Source organism: Papilio machaon, chromosome 14 (genome assembly GCF_912999745.1).
Source record: "Papilio machaon chromosome 14, ilPapMach1.1, whole genome shotgun sequence".
Taxonomy (NCBI): Eukaryota; Metazoa; Arthropoda; class Insecta; order Lepidoptera; family Papilionidae; genus Papilio; species Papilio machaon.
The window spans coordinates 107,499-126,195 of NC_059999.1; the positions used below are offsets into that span (position 1 = coordinate 107,499).

The window sequence follows — 18,697 nt, forward strand, 5'->3', positions numbered from 1 at the left end:
ATTTTCATTGAATTAAATAAATAAATAAACATGATAATCGTAAACAATTCCACACAGTGTTTTGACATTGATACACAAAAGTGTTTCGCAACATATTTGTCAGGTCCATTGATAAAGTGTCGGCGGCATGTTTTATTATAATGAAATCGTAGTCCACGGCCGTGTGACCGACGTTTTTGCAACGACTGGTTTGCATTTGCAGAAATAAAATACACTTTAATGTCATTGAGATGACCGAAGATGTTAAGGATTAGATTGTTTTCCTCCCACATTATTTTATTAAGATTTTAAATATACGATTAGAGCTAAACACCCTTAATATAATCAAATAGCTTTTGCACGCGACTTCCTGCGCATTACTAATAAAATTAGAAATGTATTTCATGTGTTACTTGAGACTATAATTTATATCTTAATATATATAAATCTCGTGTCACAATGTTTGTCCTCAATAGACTCCTAAACCACTTAACCGATTATAATAAAATTCACACACCATGTGCAGTTCGATCCAACTTGAGAGATAGGATAGTTTAAATCTCAAATTATAGTCGCAATTTTAATTTATTGCTAATTATTTGTCTGTTATTATTTGACAGTCACATTTATCTGTTAACTCCAAATGATTCTAACAGATGTCGATACCTTTCGACTGGGTTGAGTAAGTAATCAACAGATGGCGCTGCTATGGTAAATCTACGAACGTGTCATATAAGCTTATTAACTGCGCGCGGACGGAGTCGCGGTCGACAGCTAGTCTATTATAAATTTCAATAAGTTATGTTGAACCATTACTTAGTTATCGAGTAAATATGTCAATCAAACGTATTTCCAGCATTGTTTATAGCCTATGTTATATGTTCTTCCAGATGTTGTTCTATATCGTTAATAAAGTTTGACGGCATATCCGCCAAAGTCAAATGACTGGTTGACTTTTTCAGCCAAGCGAAGCGTCACTGTCGATGGTTGTGAGGGCGGCCATTGAACAGTGTTGTTCGAGACGGCGCCCGCGCACCACGCTTGCGACGAATCGCTTAGCATCTAATTAACAAATTAAATCTAGCGCTTAATTAAGTTGATGTCGCGTTGGTTAGACACTACAGTGTTCATTCCACTGTGTATTTTTGGTTACTTAACCCTTATTAAACAACTGCGATTGCAACAAGGACTCGTAATCTGTTCACGCCCACCTGCCGACATACCCGCTTTTATACTCGCACAATATGATTTCTGATGAAGGCCCTCCTGCCCCTTCAAGTTTATAAAGATCTGTTGATTTGATGTTCCGCAAATATCTAATAACAAACATTCATCCATCTAAAATTTCGCATTAATTTTTTATACTTACTTATAGAAGTAAGATTAATCAAAGAATAAGTACTTATTAAATAAGTTACTTAAGTTATGTAAACCAGGATATATGTTGGTATTATAATATGTATGTATGTATGTATTATATGGCACAAAGATGACACATTCAATGGCACAGAGATGTCTAACAAACAACTTTAGCTTTTTATATCAGATTGTTATAATTATTATAAAATGATGAATATTTTTCATTGTCCTTAATTATATATACATTATGTATATAATTATAAACTTTGTGTTCAAACTGTGATTCGTGCTCTTTTTAATTCGGTGTCGATTAACAAATGATGGGCGTGTTCATCTCTACATTGAAATGTTTGTTCTTTTCGAGTGTTTTGATCCATATTTCGAAAATGTCAACAATGTCAACAACAACAACATAACTCACGCCAGTAATCGAGAAGGGTAGGCTGATATCACGGACCTTAATTTGGCGCGGTCTTGACACACCTCTTTCGTTTCTTCTACATTCATATACATCTACGCTATATTGATAATAATATTTGTCATAATTTACTTACTTCCGAGTACATTAGTTAAATGTTGTACAATGATATACTCGTAGTATCGCTTACAGCTATTATATATTTGATGCCATTCAATACATAAATATAATTAAGATATGTTTTGATTTTGTCGCTCGTATATCTGAGACCTCAATTAATGGAGATTAGGAAGGACATCGGATACGAATTGAATTATAACAACTAATTACATATTATAATGACTTGATATTTTTATTTAAATTTCGATCGACAACAACAAATCACGAATACGATTGTTCCAGAAACTTTATAGGTTACGATGATGATTCTCCTTCGTTTATAAGGAAGCGAATAACGAGGAAATAAATTGAGAAAACAATAATATGAAGTAGAAACGTTTAGGTGAAATCTTATTTAGATTTCTCAACTGTTTTCAACGAAAAATATATATTATTTTAACATCTTAATGTAAAGCTTTGCCATTCAATTAACATTGTATGTGATGTGTTTAATTTTTCAAAGCATAATTTTATGCACTGACACCAGTACAAACTTCCCTCGAGTAACTTGATAGACAAATAGGATATATTATATACAAGTCTAAGATTACTCCCGGATAAAACACCTTTTGGTGATTTTTGTTAATCGGTTAAACACCTTTTAAATATATATTTGGATTAAAGAAACAAGTCCAGTGACAGGAGGTAGACGGGCCACCTGCGGGTGGAGGAGAGCGCGCTCTTCGATACCTAAAACTGTGTTTGGCGCAGCATATCGGGTGAAAACGCGACCTGCCGTAAGCGAGTTTTTATTGCAGTATACCAAAAGGAGGACTTTAATACGTTCATACAATGTTGACCTACTAGCTTTTTATCGTAGAACTCCACGACAAGACTAGAGCCGGATACAAAACGGCAAATTGGAAAATGTCGACCCGAGCCTTCCTTTATACATTCTTACGGTTCCTCAAGCTTGTTGTGAAGTGCGCGCTGCTACCGTAAGATAAAAGAGGTACTACAGCATATACCAATGTCACGGAAGCAGACGAAAAGAGCTTGAACTTTTGCTGTCGAGGCGGTGCGATGATTTTGAAAAGAAGAGTTGAAGTAATGTGAACGCGCTGTGAGCTGTGAGCCAGCTGTGCTCGTTACGCAACCGTCATGTAATGGCGGCATGTTCCGCCGAGGTGAGCCTCCTCTGCTAAACACCATTAATCAAAACTATAACATGTTAGAGTAAAGGCTCGGCTTTATTGCCTCGACACTTTAAGATAGACTAATCCGCGACTTCGTCAGCGCGTAATTTATTAACAAAATAGCCAAAGTAACTCCCGCACACATCAGCTATGTAATAGCTTAAGTCCCGTCAATAAAGCTTTTTATTTATTTATTATCTATGTACAAATATTATGTACATTGTTATTGTTACCATCTATTTTTTTTATCTTAGCTTAGAAAAGTAGTTTTATACGCTTTGATATACAAGAATATGTATCCATTCGTCACAGGAAGCCTGGCCAAGTGTGCGCGTGTGTGCGTGTGTGTGTGTGTGTGTATCAATTGAATTAAAAGAAAAACATTTATTGTAAAAAAATATGTATTTAAAAATTTGTTACTATTTTAAAACATATAAATAATTAACAAAATTTTGGCAGCTACTTAATGTTCGGAGTTCTGCTTGCCGTGACCGTGGCCGTTAGAGTTGGAGTGGCCGCCGGAGGACTTGACGATGGTGAGGCCGGGAGCGCCGTGCGCCAGCAGCGACGAGGACAGCAGCGGGTTGTGCGCGCCCAGGTAGGGGGAGGCCAGCAGCGGGCTGTGACCGCCCAGATATGGGGAGAGCAGGCCGGAGGGGTAGCCGTAGCCGTAGCCGTAGCCGAGCGGGGAGTAGAGCGAGGATCCGTAGCCGTGACCGTAGAGGGGGGAGTAGAGCGAGGAGGCCAGCAGTGGGTTGTGCAGGGAGTGCGCTAGGTGCGGGTTGAGGAGCGACGCGTGCGCGCCCAGCAGGCCAGCCTCGTAGCCCAGCAGTGGCGCGTGCAGACCGGGCGCCAGCAGCGCCTCGCCCGCCAGGCCGCGCTTGTCGCGCGTCTCTCCCGCAGCTGCGCTCGCCTCTCCAGTCACTGCTGGTGGCGCCGCCGCCGGTGCCGCCGCCGCCGCTGCGGCCACCGTCACAAAGGCGAATACCTGCAATGAGACCATTTATTCTCAATCAATTGCTTTTCCGATCGCGTTCTTCATAACTAAAAAAAGGAACATAAACCTGTCATATTAGTCACATTAAACACGAACGCTAATAATCTAGAAAATAATATGAAGCAACGAGAAAGCGCCGGACGCCAGCTTTGCTTAGCGCTCACAGTCACAGCGATACGACGTTGCGTTACTATTTGTATGTGTGGGTTTTAGCTTTCGAAGCACTTCCCTCGTATTCTCATTTAAAAAACGAAGACAACAATATGCCAACAACAAACAACCATAACTTGAATCATATAACATGTTGAGGTCAACATAATTATGTTATTCGAGTTATGTTGAGTAAATTACGTAACTTATGCGATGCGTATTCAAAGAAGTATGTGTGCAGTCAAGATGTTTTTGTAGTTCAGGTGTAAAGGTAGCGGCCATTAATAAAATCAATTTAGTTGATTCGCCACAGTGGTGCGATGTCGTAACGGACCACGCAACACATAAACCGCTCCCATTAATAAAAGACACAAAAATGTAACTATAATTCTATTCGAGACGTGGCCCCGCACGACCACACGGCCGCCATAAATCACGGCGGGATATGCAAATATGACATATTGATAGGTTTCGTTTGCATCAACTCTCGAATTATAATGAGGCCTTGAGTGCAAAACTAAATTTGAGTCATTTGTTTCACATATCATTTGGTAAACGCTAGAAATTATTTTGTAACGTTAAAAAGTTAGCTAAAAGAAATCCAAAATGTTTAACTTCTTTTATTTAATATTCGTTAATAGTTATTAATTATTTTTTGTTTCATAAAAAAATTCTTGGACAAAATACTAAGCTGCGTCCTGTCGAGTGGCCAATGATAATGTTATTGATTTTCATGTAGACCAGACAGAGATGTGTCAGTGAGTGCGCGGACCATGTCGCTGGCACATTGTATTGACTCCTATATATGTATGTTGGTTACAACTTATTTACAAAGTGAAGCGAAGTAGATCTGAGTGCAACAAAAGACACTACTCACGTAGAAAGTGTTCATGTTGCTGATGAGACGACTGCTGCCGATGACACACAAACTTGTGATATCAAAATTTTCGTTTTGGAGACATTTATACCAAATTAAATGTGATTAATTCAAAAAAGCGGTAGGGTTGAGCAATCGCTGTCGCCCTTCCCGCCTCGCGTCCCCCCACACGGGGAGACCCACTCTCCGCTTGCTAGCTAATTTAAAATTCCATCTCAAAATTATAATGAACTCAAAATCGTAGACGATTTTCGAAATCCTGAGGTCGATGTGTCGATGTGCCAAGGATGTCGAAAAATTAAAATTAACGTAAAATTGAAAGCCTATCGCTAAATTCTCATCTCATCAATTTATTTCTGTTACGACCTATATTAGACAGAATTGTTTGTAAAAGCCGAACCAGTTTAAATTAACAAAGTATATCATGATTGTAGAAACCAAGTGCAGTAATTAAAACACAAGTGTAATTGATCTCCACAACCCCCGTGTCGTCGAGAGAATTGAAATCTAATCACTTAACAAAATTGACATATTCACATACCAATGTGAATACTTTAAATCGAGATAAACGGCACATTCCATTTGCGGATGAAAAATCATGTACAATCAAAAATCTATGCTCGTTTAGCAAGAAAACTCCGACCAGACTTCTGGTTGAGATTTATCATACTCAGTTCAGTTGACTAACAAAGTCAGGTTACTTACTACTTTGGCTACTTTAGATATGTCATATTTTTCTATTTAAGTTATTAAAGTAATATAATGTTGTTGCAAAAATCATACACTACTCGCTCTCGTGGCAAATAGTCGAAGCGAATTTCTATTTAATGTGAAGACTTTCATCCATTTTACATTAAGTTTTTTTCTGCTTATATAATTTACTGAAGATCTACTGAGGATTTAGTTAGGAATTACTTAAAACTGTATTTAAATGTAATGGGAATTATTTCAGTCTATTTTCTATGCGCCGAGAGGATTTTAGTATTGTTGTGTATCGACAAATTATCTCAATGAAACGCTTCCCGAATTTTGAATTATAATAAATGAATCAGTGATAAGTTTGTGTTCGTGCGGCCGAGATATTGTACATACTTTAGTATGTTTTAAGCCTAAATAATCCAACTAACGGTCACTGTTGTATTGAAAAGTGAATGTTTCAATTTGTCCCTAAATCAAAATAAAGAAGGTGTAATTATTCTATGTTATAAAATGTTTGTATGTAACAAATTAGCTTCATATGACCAAATAATGAAATATCGACGGTAAATTAAATCGCGACCTCCAGCTTGTAATAATATAATTAAGTAAATTAATAAAAGTGGTATCGCTCTGCTCTGTGCCGCTGTGCGCTGTCCGCTCTGTTCTCAATCTTCCTCGCCGCTCCGCACCGCATCGGACGCATTCATTAGCTTAACATAATTACAATATTTGTCTTTTGTTTTTTTTTTGTTTTGAAGAGTTTGTTTTTTAAAGAGATATTATGCATTATTTGCAAAAACAAACTGTTACTTTTTGGGTACGTAATTACAGAAACAACTGTGCAAAATTTCAAGTTTCAAGGTCCAATGGTTTGGGCTATGTAGACGGGGAACACCTAGACGATGTTATTTTCAAGAAGTAAATTAAATTTATGTTAAATTAAGTTACTTTTTGAATAAACTCGTATTATCAGTCTTTTTATATGGGTTTCAAAAATGAACTTTATTCTGGCCCACCCTGTATTTATTTATCAAATATCCACTCAATTTAGACATGCAAAGGTAGAATAACCCTAATTCTATGTTGGGGATCGATGGTGACTAATCAGGTTTCACATATACTGGTGTTCCGAACATTCCTACCAATTTTCAGCTTTGGAATTATTATAGTTTTAAATACCATAATTTTGTTTCATTTGATCGTTCTAATTATATCAGACATCTCTTTGCATGTATGCGTTAAAAAGCAGTTAGGGAACTGTGGAGACGTCTAGTGAATAGGGTCGCGGCATTTACTTGACCACGTGTGGCCACGACCACGTGGTCGTCAAGAAGAAGAATTGTATCTGTATAGCTATTACTTCGATATAATGTCGACATTCGTCCTTATTTAAATAACCTTCATTTGTTTATTGTTTTATTGTTTATTATTGATATTATTTTTATATTAAAAATGTATGTATGTATGTATTATATTTAAAATGGTGTTGTGATTTTTGAGATGTTCGGCTTAGTAATTATAATTTATAAATTAACTTAGATTAATTGTGTCTTAGATTAATAAATTGTCTGTCAAAAGTTTTCAAAAAAAAAATATGTGACTGAAATTGTTAATTGTCATTGCTTAAAAGTTGATTGTCAAAAGTTTAAAAAAAAAACAAAACGTCAGTAGAGATTAGCGTCCATGTGGTCGGAGAAGGAGGTTTTTAAAAATAAAAGATATTGTATAGTGTTTAAGTTGGTTCAATGTTTAATGACGAGGAAGTTGATTAGTAATAAAGAACTTATAAGAATATAGAATTGGAATTTCATTTTATATCAGAAGTGCTATTAAGATCTGCGCGCCATGTCGGATAACAACCGTGAGTATTATTCGATGTTATTATAATAATGATTTCAAGCTAAGTATTCGTTAAGAATAGTAAAAACTGAAGTGGTTCTCAAAGCGAGTTATTGGCAAAATACTTTTAGTTAGAGGAACTCTTTGATATTGATGCATATGTGTCGTATTAATGTTTAATATCGATGACGCAAAAGTGCACATTGGAGGTTGTAATAAATTGTGTACAGGACACGTTGTAATTATAGACTCTTACTCCAAGATGAAGTATTCAGAGCACAAAAGTAAAGTCTGTTGGAAAGTCTGTCAATTAATTGAGTACAACCGTTTTTTTTTTTGTTCTCATTTTATCTCTTAGTTTCCAGTACAGTGTAATTATGCATTTAAACCAGGCCTATATATAAAAAAAGAACTTATTAAAATATATATATTTTAAAAAAAACAAAACATTGTTTTAAGTGTTTTGATCCCAATTATAATTTAGTGAAATAAATAACTAATAATTCAACACACATAGTAATTTATTTTACTGTTAATTCTCGCCTGTTTAGATCTGTTTCTTAAGTGTAGGTGCTGTTATATGAATATTATTAGTAGAATTAATCTCACAACAGTCATGTAGGTGTGCTGTTGTAGGAACAGTTAACGGCCATGTAGGTGTGCTGTTATATGAATATTATTAGTAGAATTAATCTCACAACAGTCATGTAGGTGTGCTGTTGTAGGAACAGTTAACGGCCATGTAGGTGTGCTGTTATATGAATATTATTAGTAGAATTAATCTCACAACAGTCATGTAGGTGTGCTGTTGTAGGAACAGTTAATGGCCATGTAGGTGTGCTGTTATATGAATATTATTAGTAGAATTAATCTCACAACAGTCATGTAGGTGTGCTGTTGTAGGAACAGTTAACGGCCATGTAGGTGTGCTGTTATATGAATATTATTAGTAGAATTAATCTCACAACAGTCATGTAGGTGTGCTGTTGTAGGAACAGTTAACGGCCATGTAGGTGTGCTGTTATATGAATATTATTAGTAGAATTAATCTCACAACAGTCATGTAGGTGTGCTGTTGTAGGAACAGTTAACGGCCATGTGGGTGTGCTGTTATATGAATATTATTAATAGAATTAATCTCACAACAGTCATGTAGGTGTGCTGTTGTAGGAACAGTTAACGGCCTTGTAGGTGTGCTGTTATATGAATATTATTAATAGAATTAATCTCACAACAGTCATGTAGGTGTGCTGTTATATGAATATCATTAGTAGAATAAATCTCACAACAGCCATGCATTTGTGCTGTTGTATGAGCAGTTAATGGCCATATAGGTGAGGTGTTATGTGAATAATGAATAGGTGACACGCGTCACAATTAGCCAGATCACAAATTTGTGCCTCAGGATATAACGTTACAAGTCAAATTCGCCATACATAATTTGAGTTACAATTACAAAAAAAAAAAAAAAAAAAAAAAACGTTAAAATTAAGACAAGAACGTTAAGTGCAAGCATTTTCAGGAAATGGCGATGGAAGCTATACACCGAAGCGAACTCGTCGGGGACATCAGAGGTTGACTTCCGATGATTCCGAGGAGGAAGCAAACAGCAAACGAAAGAGAATGTCTGGAGGTATGACGGCGGACGACCTTGTGAAGATCATAACATTACTACAGGAAAATTCAAGTAAAAACACTCAAAATAATAATAATAACGTGGTACCAGAGTTCGATCCTAACAATAAGTCTCAGGATGTGGAGCGATGGTTGCGGAAGGTGAATGAATGTTCAGTTATTTATAATTGGAATGATAAACAAACGGCACATTATGCGTTACAAAAATTACACGGGCTAGCGAAGACCTGGTACGAATCCTTGCCATCACTCGATTACACTTGGGAGGAGTGGCAAATAAAGTTTAAGAGAGCTTTTCCGAGCGATATAAATTACGCTATGCTATTGGAAGATATGTTAAACCGAAAATCTCGCACTGAGGAAACCTTGAGAGACTATTTTTACGAAAAGTTGTCATTATTAAGTAGGTGCGAGATTGTCGGTCGTAAGGCGGTAGATTGTATCATATACGGAATTACGGATGGTTCTATTAGGAACGGTGCTCAAGCATTAAAATGTGAGGAACCAGAGGATCTGCTTAATTATTTATCTTCACAACAGCCTATACATTTAAAAGATTATCGGGGAACGCTAAATAATTCTTTCAAACGAAGGGAGTTGCGGCAAAACAATCAGAGTAGACCTTCAGTCTCTAGTAGGGGTAGTGGTAGTGATCTAGTGTGTTTTAACTGTAGTGAACGAGGTCATAGCTACAACGTTTGTAGTAAACCATTGATTAAATGTGTGAAATGCGGTAGAGTAGGTCACAATTCAGAAGCTTGTAATAGAAGGCCACTGCAGTCATTTGAAACTAGCTCTCAAAACAGTTCCAAGTCATTAGACAAAAGGGTTTTACGGGTTGTTGCTAGTGAACTATCAGACTTAAACTCAAAAGAACCTATCGGTCATTGCGGTAAGGGCGACTCTTGTTATGCGAATCAATGTTCTTCTAACGTCAATAACACGAATATCTCGGACGACACTAACAATAAATTCTACAAAAATGTTAGTGTCAATGGAGTAACAATGAACGCTTACATAGACTTTGGGAGTGAATGTAGTCTGATTAGGTATTCAGATGCAATAACTCTCGGTCTCGTGCAACATGACACTTGTTTACCAACGATTAGGGGATTTGGAAATTCTACAGTCTTCCCGAAATTTCAATCGTTTATTCAAGTTCGAGTTGATGACGTCGAAACTAAATTAAAAGTTTTAGCCGTCGACGATGTCTATTTAATCACACCTCTGTTGATAGGGCAGAACTTTACTGAAATGGCAACCGTGACCGCGATGAAAGACAAAGATCGTCTTGTCTTCTATCATACTCCCGTTAGTGTTTCCGACGAAACTGTTAATGCTCTCGATTTGTACGTTGCTAAAGATGTGGTCATCAAAAAAGGGGGCTTGGTAGAAGTTTATACTAACATACCTTATACGGGTGATGTCTACATAGACGGAAGTATTAGAATGAGTCCAAACCAAGAGCACCACTTGCACCAAGGCTGTTTTCATGTCCAAGACAATAGAACTACAATATTTATCACAGCATTGACAAATAGTGCGCTAAATTTTAAGGCGAACAAGTTGGTCGCCAGGTGTAGCCCTATAGCTGAATCTAAAGTCGTTAATCGGGTTCGTTTAGATACAACAAACGAGGATAAGACTATCGAACTTCCACCCTTAAACGACACTGACCTAAAGATAGGAGAAAAGGTAGATCAACATGCTCGTGACAGATTGTATAATCTTTTACAAAAGTATAGAAACTGTTTCGCAACCACTCTCGGCGAGTTGGGTTGTGCAAAAAACACAACTATGAACATAGAGTTACATGACAAATCCCCAGTTGTTTACAGACCGTATCGTTTGTCACACTACGAACGCGAGAAAGCTAGAGAAATAATTGACGATTTAATTGAAAACAACATAGTTCAAGAGTCAGATTCAAATTATGCAAGTCCCATCTTGTTGGTTAAAAAGAAAAATGGTGAACTTCGGCTTTGTGTTGATTACCGAGCTCTCAACAATAAAACCTTAAAAGACAAATATCCCTTACCACTAATAGACGACCAGCTTTCGAATTTGAGTGGTAACAAATTTTTCACCACACTGGACATGGCATCTGGTTATTACCAGATACCGATGGGAGAGGAGAGTCGTCATTTAACTGCATTTGTCACCCCAGACGGACATTACGAATTCAAGCGTATGCCGTTTGGGCTGGCAAACGCGCCTTCAGTGTTTCAAAAGATGATGAATCGCCTCTTAGGTCCTCGTAGATTTACATCGGCAAACGCTTATATGGATGACCTTCTCATTCCTTCTGCCTCAGTTGATCAAGGCCTTGAAAGACTTGAAGATGTGTTGCGAGTGATTCAAGAGGCTGGACTTACGTTAAACCCATCAAAATGCAGTTTCTTTGACACTCAGATTGAATATCTCGGTTACGACATTTCATCGGAGGGCATTAAGCCAAGTGAAAGAAAGATAAAGGCTGTCAAAGAATTTCCCGTGCCATGTAACGTTCATGAAGTGCGGCAGTTTCTCGGTTTGGCAAGTTACTTTCGTAGATTTGTGAAAGGTTTCGGGGAAATTGCCAGACCCTTGACGGCGCTGCTGAAAAAGGATTCACAGTGGCGGTGGAATTCCGATGAGGCGGAGTCTTTTGCTTGCTTAAAGAATCATTTAATTAAGCGACCTTTATTGGCATTGTACAACCCAGAGTTGGAGACAGAGGTGCATACAGATGCTAGTTCGCTAGGACTGGGCGGAATACTGATGCAATGGCAAAGTTCTCCTAGAGTGCTTAAGCCTGTTGCATATTTTAGCAGACAAACCACACCAGAGGAACGATATTTCCACTCTTACGAGTTGGAAACTCTTGCTGTGGTATGTTCACTAAAGAAGTTTCGACCGTACCTTTTAGGGCTGAATTTTCGCGTCTTCACTGACTGCAATGCTCTAAGAACAACCCTCACAAAAAGAGACTTAATACCCCGCATAGCACGGTGGTGGTTGCAAATTAGTGAATATAACTTCACCATCGAATACCGTCCAGGTTGTGGAATGAGACATGTGGACGCATTAAGCCGAAATCCTCCAATTAAGGACAATTCTCTAGAGATTTTAAATACGCTAAACATTAATACAGAAAACTGGTTACTGACACTACAGATGGCTGACCCCGAACTCGAACGAATCTTTAAAATTCTAAAGCCTGATCTTAATGAAGAGGTTTTAGAAATAAAAAAGAATTACGTCGTTAAGAATCATTCCTTACATAGGAGGGTTGGAGAAAACCATCGTTTAGTGATCCCCAAAGACGCAAGATGGCAGATATGTAAAGCAAACCACGACGATATTGGCCACTTTGGATTTGCCAAAACATTGGAGGTCATTCAGAGTAGGTACTGGTTTCCCAAGATGAGACGCTATGTAAAAAAATATGTCGCTGCATGCATTGACTGCGCATATAATAAAGATTCTGCAGCACGAATTAATAGTGGACTTCTACACCCCATTCCTAAAGTAGAAGTGCCATTTGACACGTTGCATTTAGATCACGTTGGACCTTTTGTAAGAAGTAAGTCGCAAAATAACTATGTTTTGACGATTGTCGATGGTTTTACGAAATACCTGTTTGCAAGACCCGTCAAGGACACTAAAACCAAGAACGTCATCAAAGTTCTCGAAGGTTTATTTACTGATTTCGGGGTACCGCGTAGGTTGATCTCGGATCGTGGAACTGCGTTTACCTCTTCTCAATTCAAGAGTTTTTGCAACAGCAAGGGTATTAAGCATGTACTCAACGCAGTTGCTTGTCCCAGGGCAAATGGTCAGGCCGAAAGATTTAACCAAACAATTCTCAAAGCCTTATCCACGCAAAATTTTGGCAAAGACGAACGCATTTGGGACGAGCAGTTGGGTAAAGTGCAATGGGGTATTAACAATACTGTTAATGCTTCAACAAAAAAAAGTGCTTCGGAACTATTATTTGGAATCAAATTCAACGGTCCCAAAGATAATATGTTGACAACTGAAAACCTTGAAGGAGATTGCAATCCATCCGCAAACAATGAGATAATCAGTGGATCTTCGCCCGTCGTTGGAGATCTCGCAACAAATAGGCATTCAGATATTCTTCAGATCCCTATAATCGGTCAATCGTCATTAACTACTTCTGATGAAGCTCTGAGCAATGAATCGGTGGATCAGTTACCGTCAACTTTGTTAACTACACCGACAGATATAGTAAAAATTAGACAAGAAGCTTCGACAAATATTAAACGGAGCCAAGAAAACCAAAAAAGAATTTATGATTCCAAAAGATATCCAGCAACTACATTTTCGGTAGGTGACTTAGTAAAAATTACCAAAACGAATTTTAAAAATGATGGTAAAAGCAAAAAACTTTTGCCCAAGTTCTGTGGTCCTTATAAGGTGACAAAAAGCTTGGGAAATGACCGGTATGAGATCTCGAATATACCTGGTTTTAAGTCAAAAAAGTACGTAACCGTTATAGCTGCGGATAGAATGCGTCCTTGGATTAATATTCGATCATTAGAAATTGACAGATCCTCTCGTTCTCCTTCAATTACTTCAGATTCTGACTCTAGTTCCGATAAGGAGTAGTTAGATATATACATTTCCTTTCTTATTTTTTTTTCTTCTTTTGAAATTGTTAATTGAATCGTGGAAGAATACCCTTGTATTTGCCGATGTTTAACAAGAGTTAATTCAGTTAAATAATCTGTCAATTATAATGTAAATTGTCAATTATAATTTTATTATAAAATTTTGTATGTCTTATTTTACTATGAGCCGAATGTTGTGATTTTGCGTGCTTCGGAGTTAGCACGCAGTAGGATGGCCGAATGTTGTGATTTTTGAGATGTTCGGCTTAGTAATTATAATTTATAAATTAACTTAGATTAATTGTGTCTTAGATTAATAAATTGTCTGTCAAAAGTTTTCAAAAAAAAAATATGTGACTGAAATTGTTAATTGTCATTGCTTAAAAGTTGATTGTCAAAAGTTTAAAAAAAAAACAAAACGTCAGTAGAGATTAGCGTCCATGTGGTCGGAGAAGGAGGTTTTTAAAAATAAAAGATATTGTATAGTGTTTAAGTTGGTTCAATGTTTAATGACGAGGAAGTTGATTAGTAATAAAGAACTTATAAGAATATAGAATTGGAATTTCATTTTAATGGTAAACACTACGTTGAACTTTCACATTCATTTAAAGTAATAGATAGCTATATTAAATTATTAGAAACGATGATGTGCCAAAAAAAAAATCGAAAATGGAAATTTTAGACTTGTCGTCGTTGCGAAATCAAGTCACGTCTTCAAAACCAGTATCTAAAAATGTTATATATTCATAAAATGAGATATTAAATTGCAAATTTTTTCAAAAGTGACATTACATATAAAATGGATCCCGTTCTTTTTTTTCGTTACATAAGTTGATCATGTTTTAATATGTTAGCGTTTTCTTACAAAAATCCCCGTATATTATAATTAGTGGGAAAAAAACAGCCACAACCTATGCGTTGATTTCTGTTACAGTTGTGTCGTAATTTTTTTTTAAATACAAGTAAGATCTCACTGAATTTTGAATGCAATGCTTACTTAATATAATAGAATACAACAATCTGTGCAAACATCGACAGTCGTTGGTCCAGCACTCGGCACTTGGCGGAGCGCCTCCACATGTACATAGGCTCGCATTTGTCTGCGATTGCGACCATGTCCTACAACAAACATCGACAGTAGTTGGTGCAGCACTCGGCACTTGGCGGAGCGCCTCCACATGTACATAGGCTCGCATTAGTCTGCGATTGCGACCATGTCCTACAAAGTCATTGGCATAAAACACAAAAGAAATAAATAACATAATTAGCACTTTAACAAATTTTATTTTTAGAGCTCATAAATATCAGTTTCAATTACTTTCACTAAAGAAAATCAAGACATGGTGATAGGAAATATAATAGGCTCTATATAATTTTTAATTTTTTATAAAGTTGACCAATCATTTTCATTGTGATATCACTATATTCATTCAACAATATAAAATGAATCAGATATTTATTTCAGTTGGATCTATGAAACATAGAGATGTTTGACGGCGGGCAGCGAGCTCCAGGAGTTGACGGTGTTCCAGGAGTGCGTGTGTGGCGTCTCCAGCGTGTGGTACTCGCGTGCGAGGGGCGCCCCTTGTAAGGTGTAGGTGTAGGCCGAGGGATGCGCGTTGTACGCAGAGGAGGAGGACAGCTGCGAGGTGCCGGACCAGTGGGAGCCGTGCGACGCTGCGGGCACGGAGTAGGAGTAGGATTTCGCCACGGGTAGGCTCACAGACTGCGCCGTGGGGTACACAGCCCAGCTCGCCGGCGTCGAGTAAACGGTGGGCACCGATGAAATCGACGAGTACGAATTATAAGCGGGCTTAGTGTACACCGTCGTACCTACGACGTTAGTGGTGGGGGAGTATTGGGAGTACTGTGGCGTTAAATACTGGGAGTCCAAATTTTTGACAACTGTGTTGTATTGGCTGGAGTGGGGATACAGCGTCACCGTGTCCGCATACGCGGTGAGCGTCGGTTTGACTGGGGTGAATGTCGACGACTTCTGAATCGTCACGGGTGCATTTCCATTCGAAGAGAAGCTGTGGTGTGTTCCCTGCGAGGTCCACAGACCGGGGGACGAAAATTGTGTGACCACCGGGCGAGACGAATCTCTAAAAATTTGAGGAGAGGCGCTCGAGTAAACGTTGTAATCTGCGATTGAACTTTTGAAGGCGCTCGCCGCGGGGTATGTGGTGGTCACCGTGGCGGGCGTGGAGTACACCTTGGCGAAGGGCGAGTACCTGGACGATACAGAGGTAGAGTAGGCGGGGTAGGAGGAAGCAGTTGTAGGCGTGACGTAGGCGGGGAAGCTCGACGAAAAGGTGGAGACAGTGGGCGTGGAGTAGGAAGCGGAGTAGCTGGTCACCGGAGTCGCGGCCGTTGAAACCGGGCCCGAACTGAACGTTGATGATCTCGGAGTCGAGTAAACGGTAGAGTATATAGGTGACGCCGTAGTGGAGTACGAGGGCGTCGTTACGTAAGACGTGTACGTCTGCTGCGACGCCGGCCGCTGGTAGGTGCGGAAGTACGACGGAAAAGAGGAGATGGACTTTGCGGAGCCAAAGTTCCTTGCAGATCCCGTGAAGGTGGTGGGGTAGGAGTTAGAGAGGCTAGCACCGGCCGCGTTGGAGCCATGCGCGTACTGGCCCGCAGCCGCGGCGGGCGACGACACCGTCGTGTACTCGGTCACGGTCTTGGGCTAAAAATATACCAATACACCTTTATTACAGGTTACAAACAACATAAAAACATTCATCGAGTACGATTGATTGTTCTCACAAAACAGGTGAGAACTGACACTCTTTTTAGTAATTTCACAGTAATAACATAGTTACCGGCGCCGTGGACTCCTGTATGTAGACGGTTTGGTGGGCGGGCAGCTGTTGCCCGGTGGACAGTTGCTGCCCAGCGAGTAGGTTGCAGAGGCCGCTCGAGGCCAGCGCCGCGAGGATCACCTGCAACACACGGTGCTTTAGACAGGACTATGGTACCTTAGTATACAGTTCCTTCGATGTACTTAAAAACAAATGGTAAGAGAAAAGGAAAATTCTAACATGGAAATATTTGAGCGACATCGCTTTAGCTCGCCAAACTTAGAACAAGAAATGTACTGAGTTTTTTACGATTTACGAAACACGAAACTATTTTTACGATTGAAAGTAATTCTACTATTTGTTACAATTAAGATTAACATTATTTAATTTAAAATATTTTGTAAAACTAGTTTCAGAACTCACCAGAATGTTCATTTTCCTCGCAACAAAACCAACATCTACCAAAAACATTTTAAATGATTTAGTTGATGAAAAACAAGTCTCCTTTTATATAGACATAAACATGTTGTCTGGTAATAATAGGCAGTGTCTTGTATTATTAGAAAACAGGATCCGAGCGAAGGCGACCGCGCACCGCAGTACGTATACAGGTACAGTCGCCTTCGTTCGCAGTGTTACACTTATAGAAAAGCTCTGCACCTCGCAATCAACTTAATCTTCGCCCCTTCGTACAAATAAACAGAAAAAAAACCTCTGAGTTATCTGTACTTTTATCCCGACTGTGACTGTATTGTGGTAGATAGGCTGTAGTTAAAATATTTAATATATCGATGCGACAAATAAGACTTTGTGATGGAACAACGCCAACGAACGGGACTGTACCATGTATGGAAAGTGCAAAGATGAAGGTATTTACTATTTATAGTAATTCGTAATATTTAATTAAAATTTTAAATCGTTAAGATTTTATCATTAACATAGTTTTAATTTGGATTTATTAATTCTATTTATGTATCATTTTCTGGTACAAAACGATAGAACATCGAGTACGACCTAAACCACTCCTAGTCTTATGCCAATATTTTAAACATCCCTTGTATTTTTTACTTAACATTTAATACATTAAAGTTTGTCTTAAAACCAATCCTTGTTCCATCAGGCTATTCACAGTGTTCACAGATATTACATTTCCTTTTAAAAAAAAAGATAAAATTAGTGACTATATTCTAACTGACAAACAAAACAGGAGTTATTGGTGAACCGATATGTTTTTCATGTACTATTTTTCCATTTATCGTTAACTTTGCCAATCTATTCAAAATGCAATATTAAGTTAATGTAGTCTTCATTTAAAAAAAAGCGACAATAGCAATTTAATGTATATCTATTTATGAAAAAAAAAAACTAGCAGCTGTTGATAGCGGCTTCGTCGACGTGGAATAATAAAAAAAAATAACCAATGGTACTCCCGCATATATCAGCTACCTACCATTAAAAGTACTGTCAAAATCCGTATACAGTCATTAGGGAGATTACCCGAAATAAATGCGGAATCTCTGAAACTAGACAGACAGAGACAAAAATTTTATTAAATTGATATTTTGTTATAAGGAACACCAAACCGTTGTGTGATTTCATTTTAATATAATATACAAACGCTCCTATATGAAACTCAATAGACAGATATCGTCGTAGGCATATAGTCGGCCTTGATGTCACCTGCTCATACCGATGCCGAGTCATTATACAACTGTTGAAGGATGGATGAGGAAGGATGAGGACGCTTCTTTCAGAAGAATTCTTCACCAAACAAGGTGCAGTAGCACCTGCTTTCGTTCGTTTAGATTATTATCGCTTTACATATGAAAAAAAAACAAAAATCTTTACAAACTTAATAGGACAACAACTTGTTTTTCCTAATTCTTAGATAGAAATCGGACCAATAGAATGAGAGCAGGCGTAAAGTTATTCATTCCGTGAGTAAGTTGATGACATTGCCCATGACTTGATGCGATATTCAAATTATATGAATATTCGAATCAAACAAATTGATTATTATCATGAG

General features: G+C 38.0%; 2 protein-coding genes across 2 annotated transcripts; both read right to left on the bottom strand.

Moving 5' to 3' along the window:
* Window positions 1–3,446: 3,446 nt before the first annotated feature.
* Window positions 3,447–5,163, bottom strand: LOC106710116. The gene is made up of 2 exons (XM_014502100.2): window positions 5,076–5,163; window positions 3,447–4,039 (listed from the first exon to the last, which is right to left on the bottom strand). Exons 1-2 carry the CDS (start codon window positions 5,088–5,090, stop codon window positions 3,515–3,517), a joined length of 540 nt encoding a protein of 179 aa, XP_014357586.1. The 5' UTR covers window positions 5,091–5,163; the 3' UTR covers window positions 3,447–3,514.
* Window positions 5,164–15,238: 10,075 nt separating this feature from the next.
* On the bottom strand, window positions 15,239–17,190 carry LOC106710110 (flocculation protein FLO11-like). The gene is made up of 3 exons (XM_014502088.2): window positions 17,095–17,190; window positions 16,693–16,812; window positions 15,239–16,556 (listed from the first exon to the last, which is right to left on the bottom strand). Exons 1-3 carry the CDS (start codon window positions 17,140–17,142, stop codon window positions 15,336–15,338), a joined length of 1,389 nt encoding a protein of 462 aa, XP_014357574.2. The 5' UTR covers window positions 17,143–17,190; the 3' UTR covers window positions 15,239–15,335.
* Between the last annotated feature and the right edge of the window lie 1,507 nt (window positions 17,191–18,697).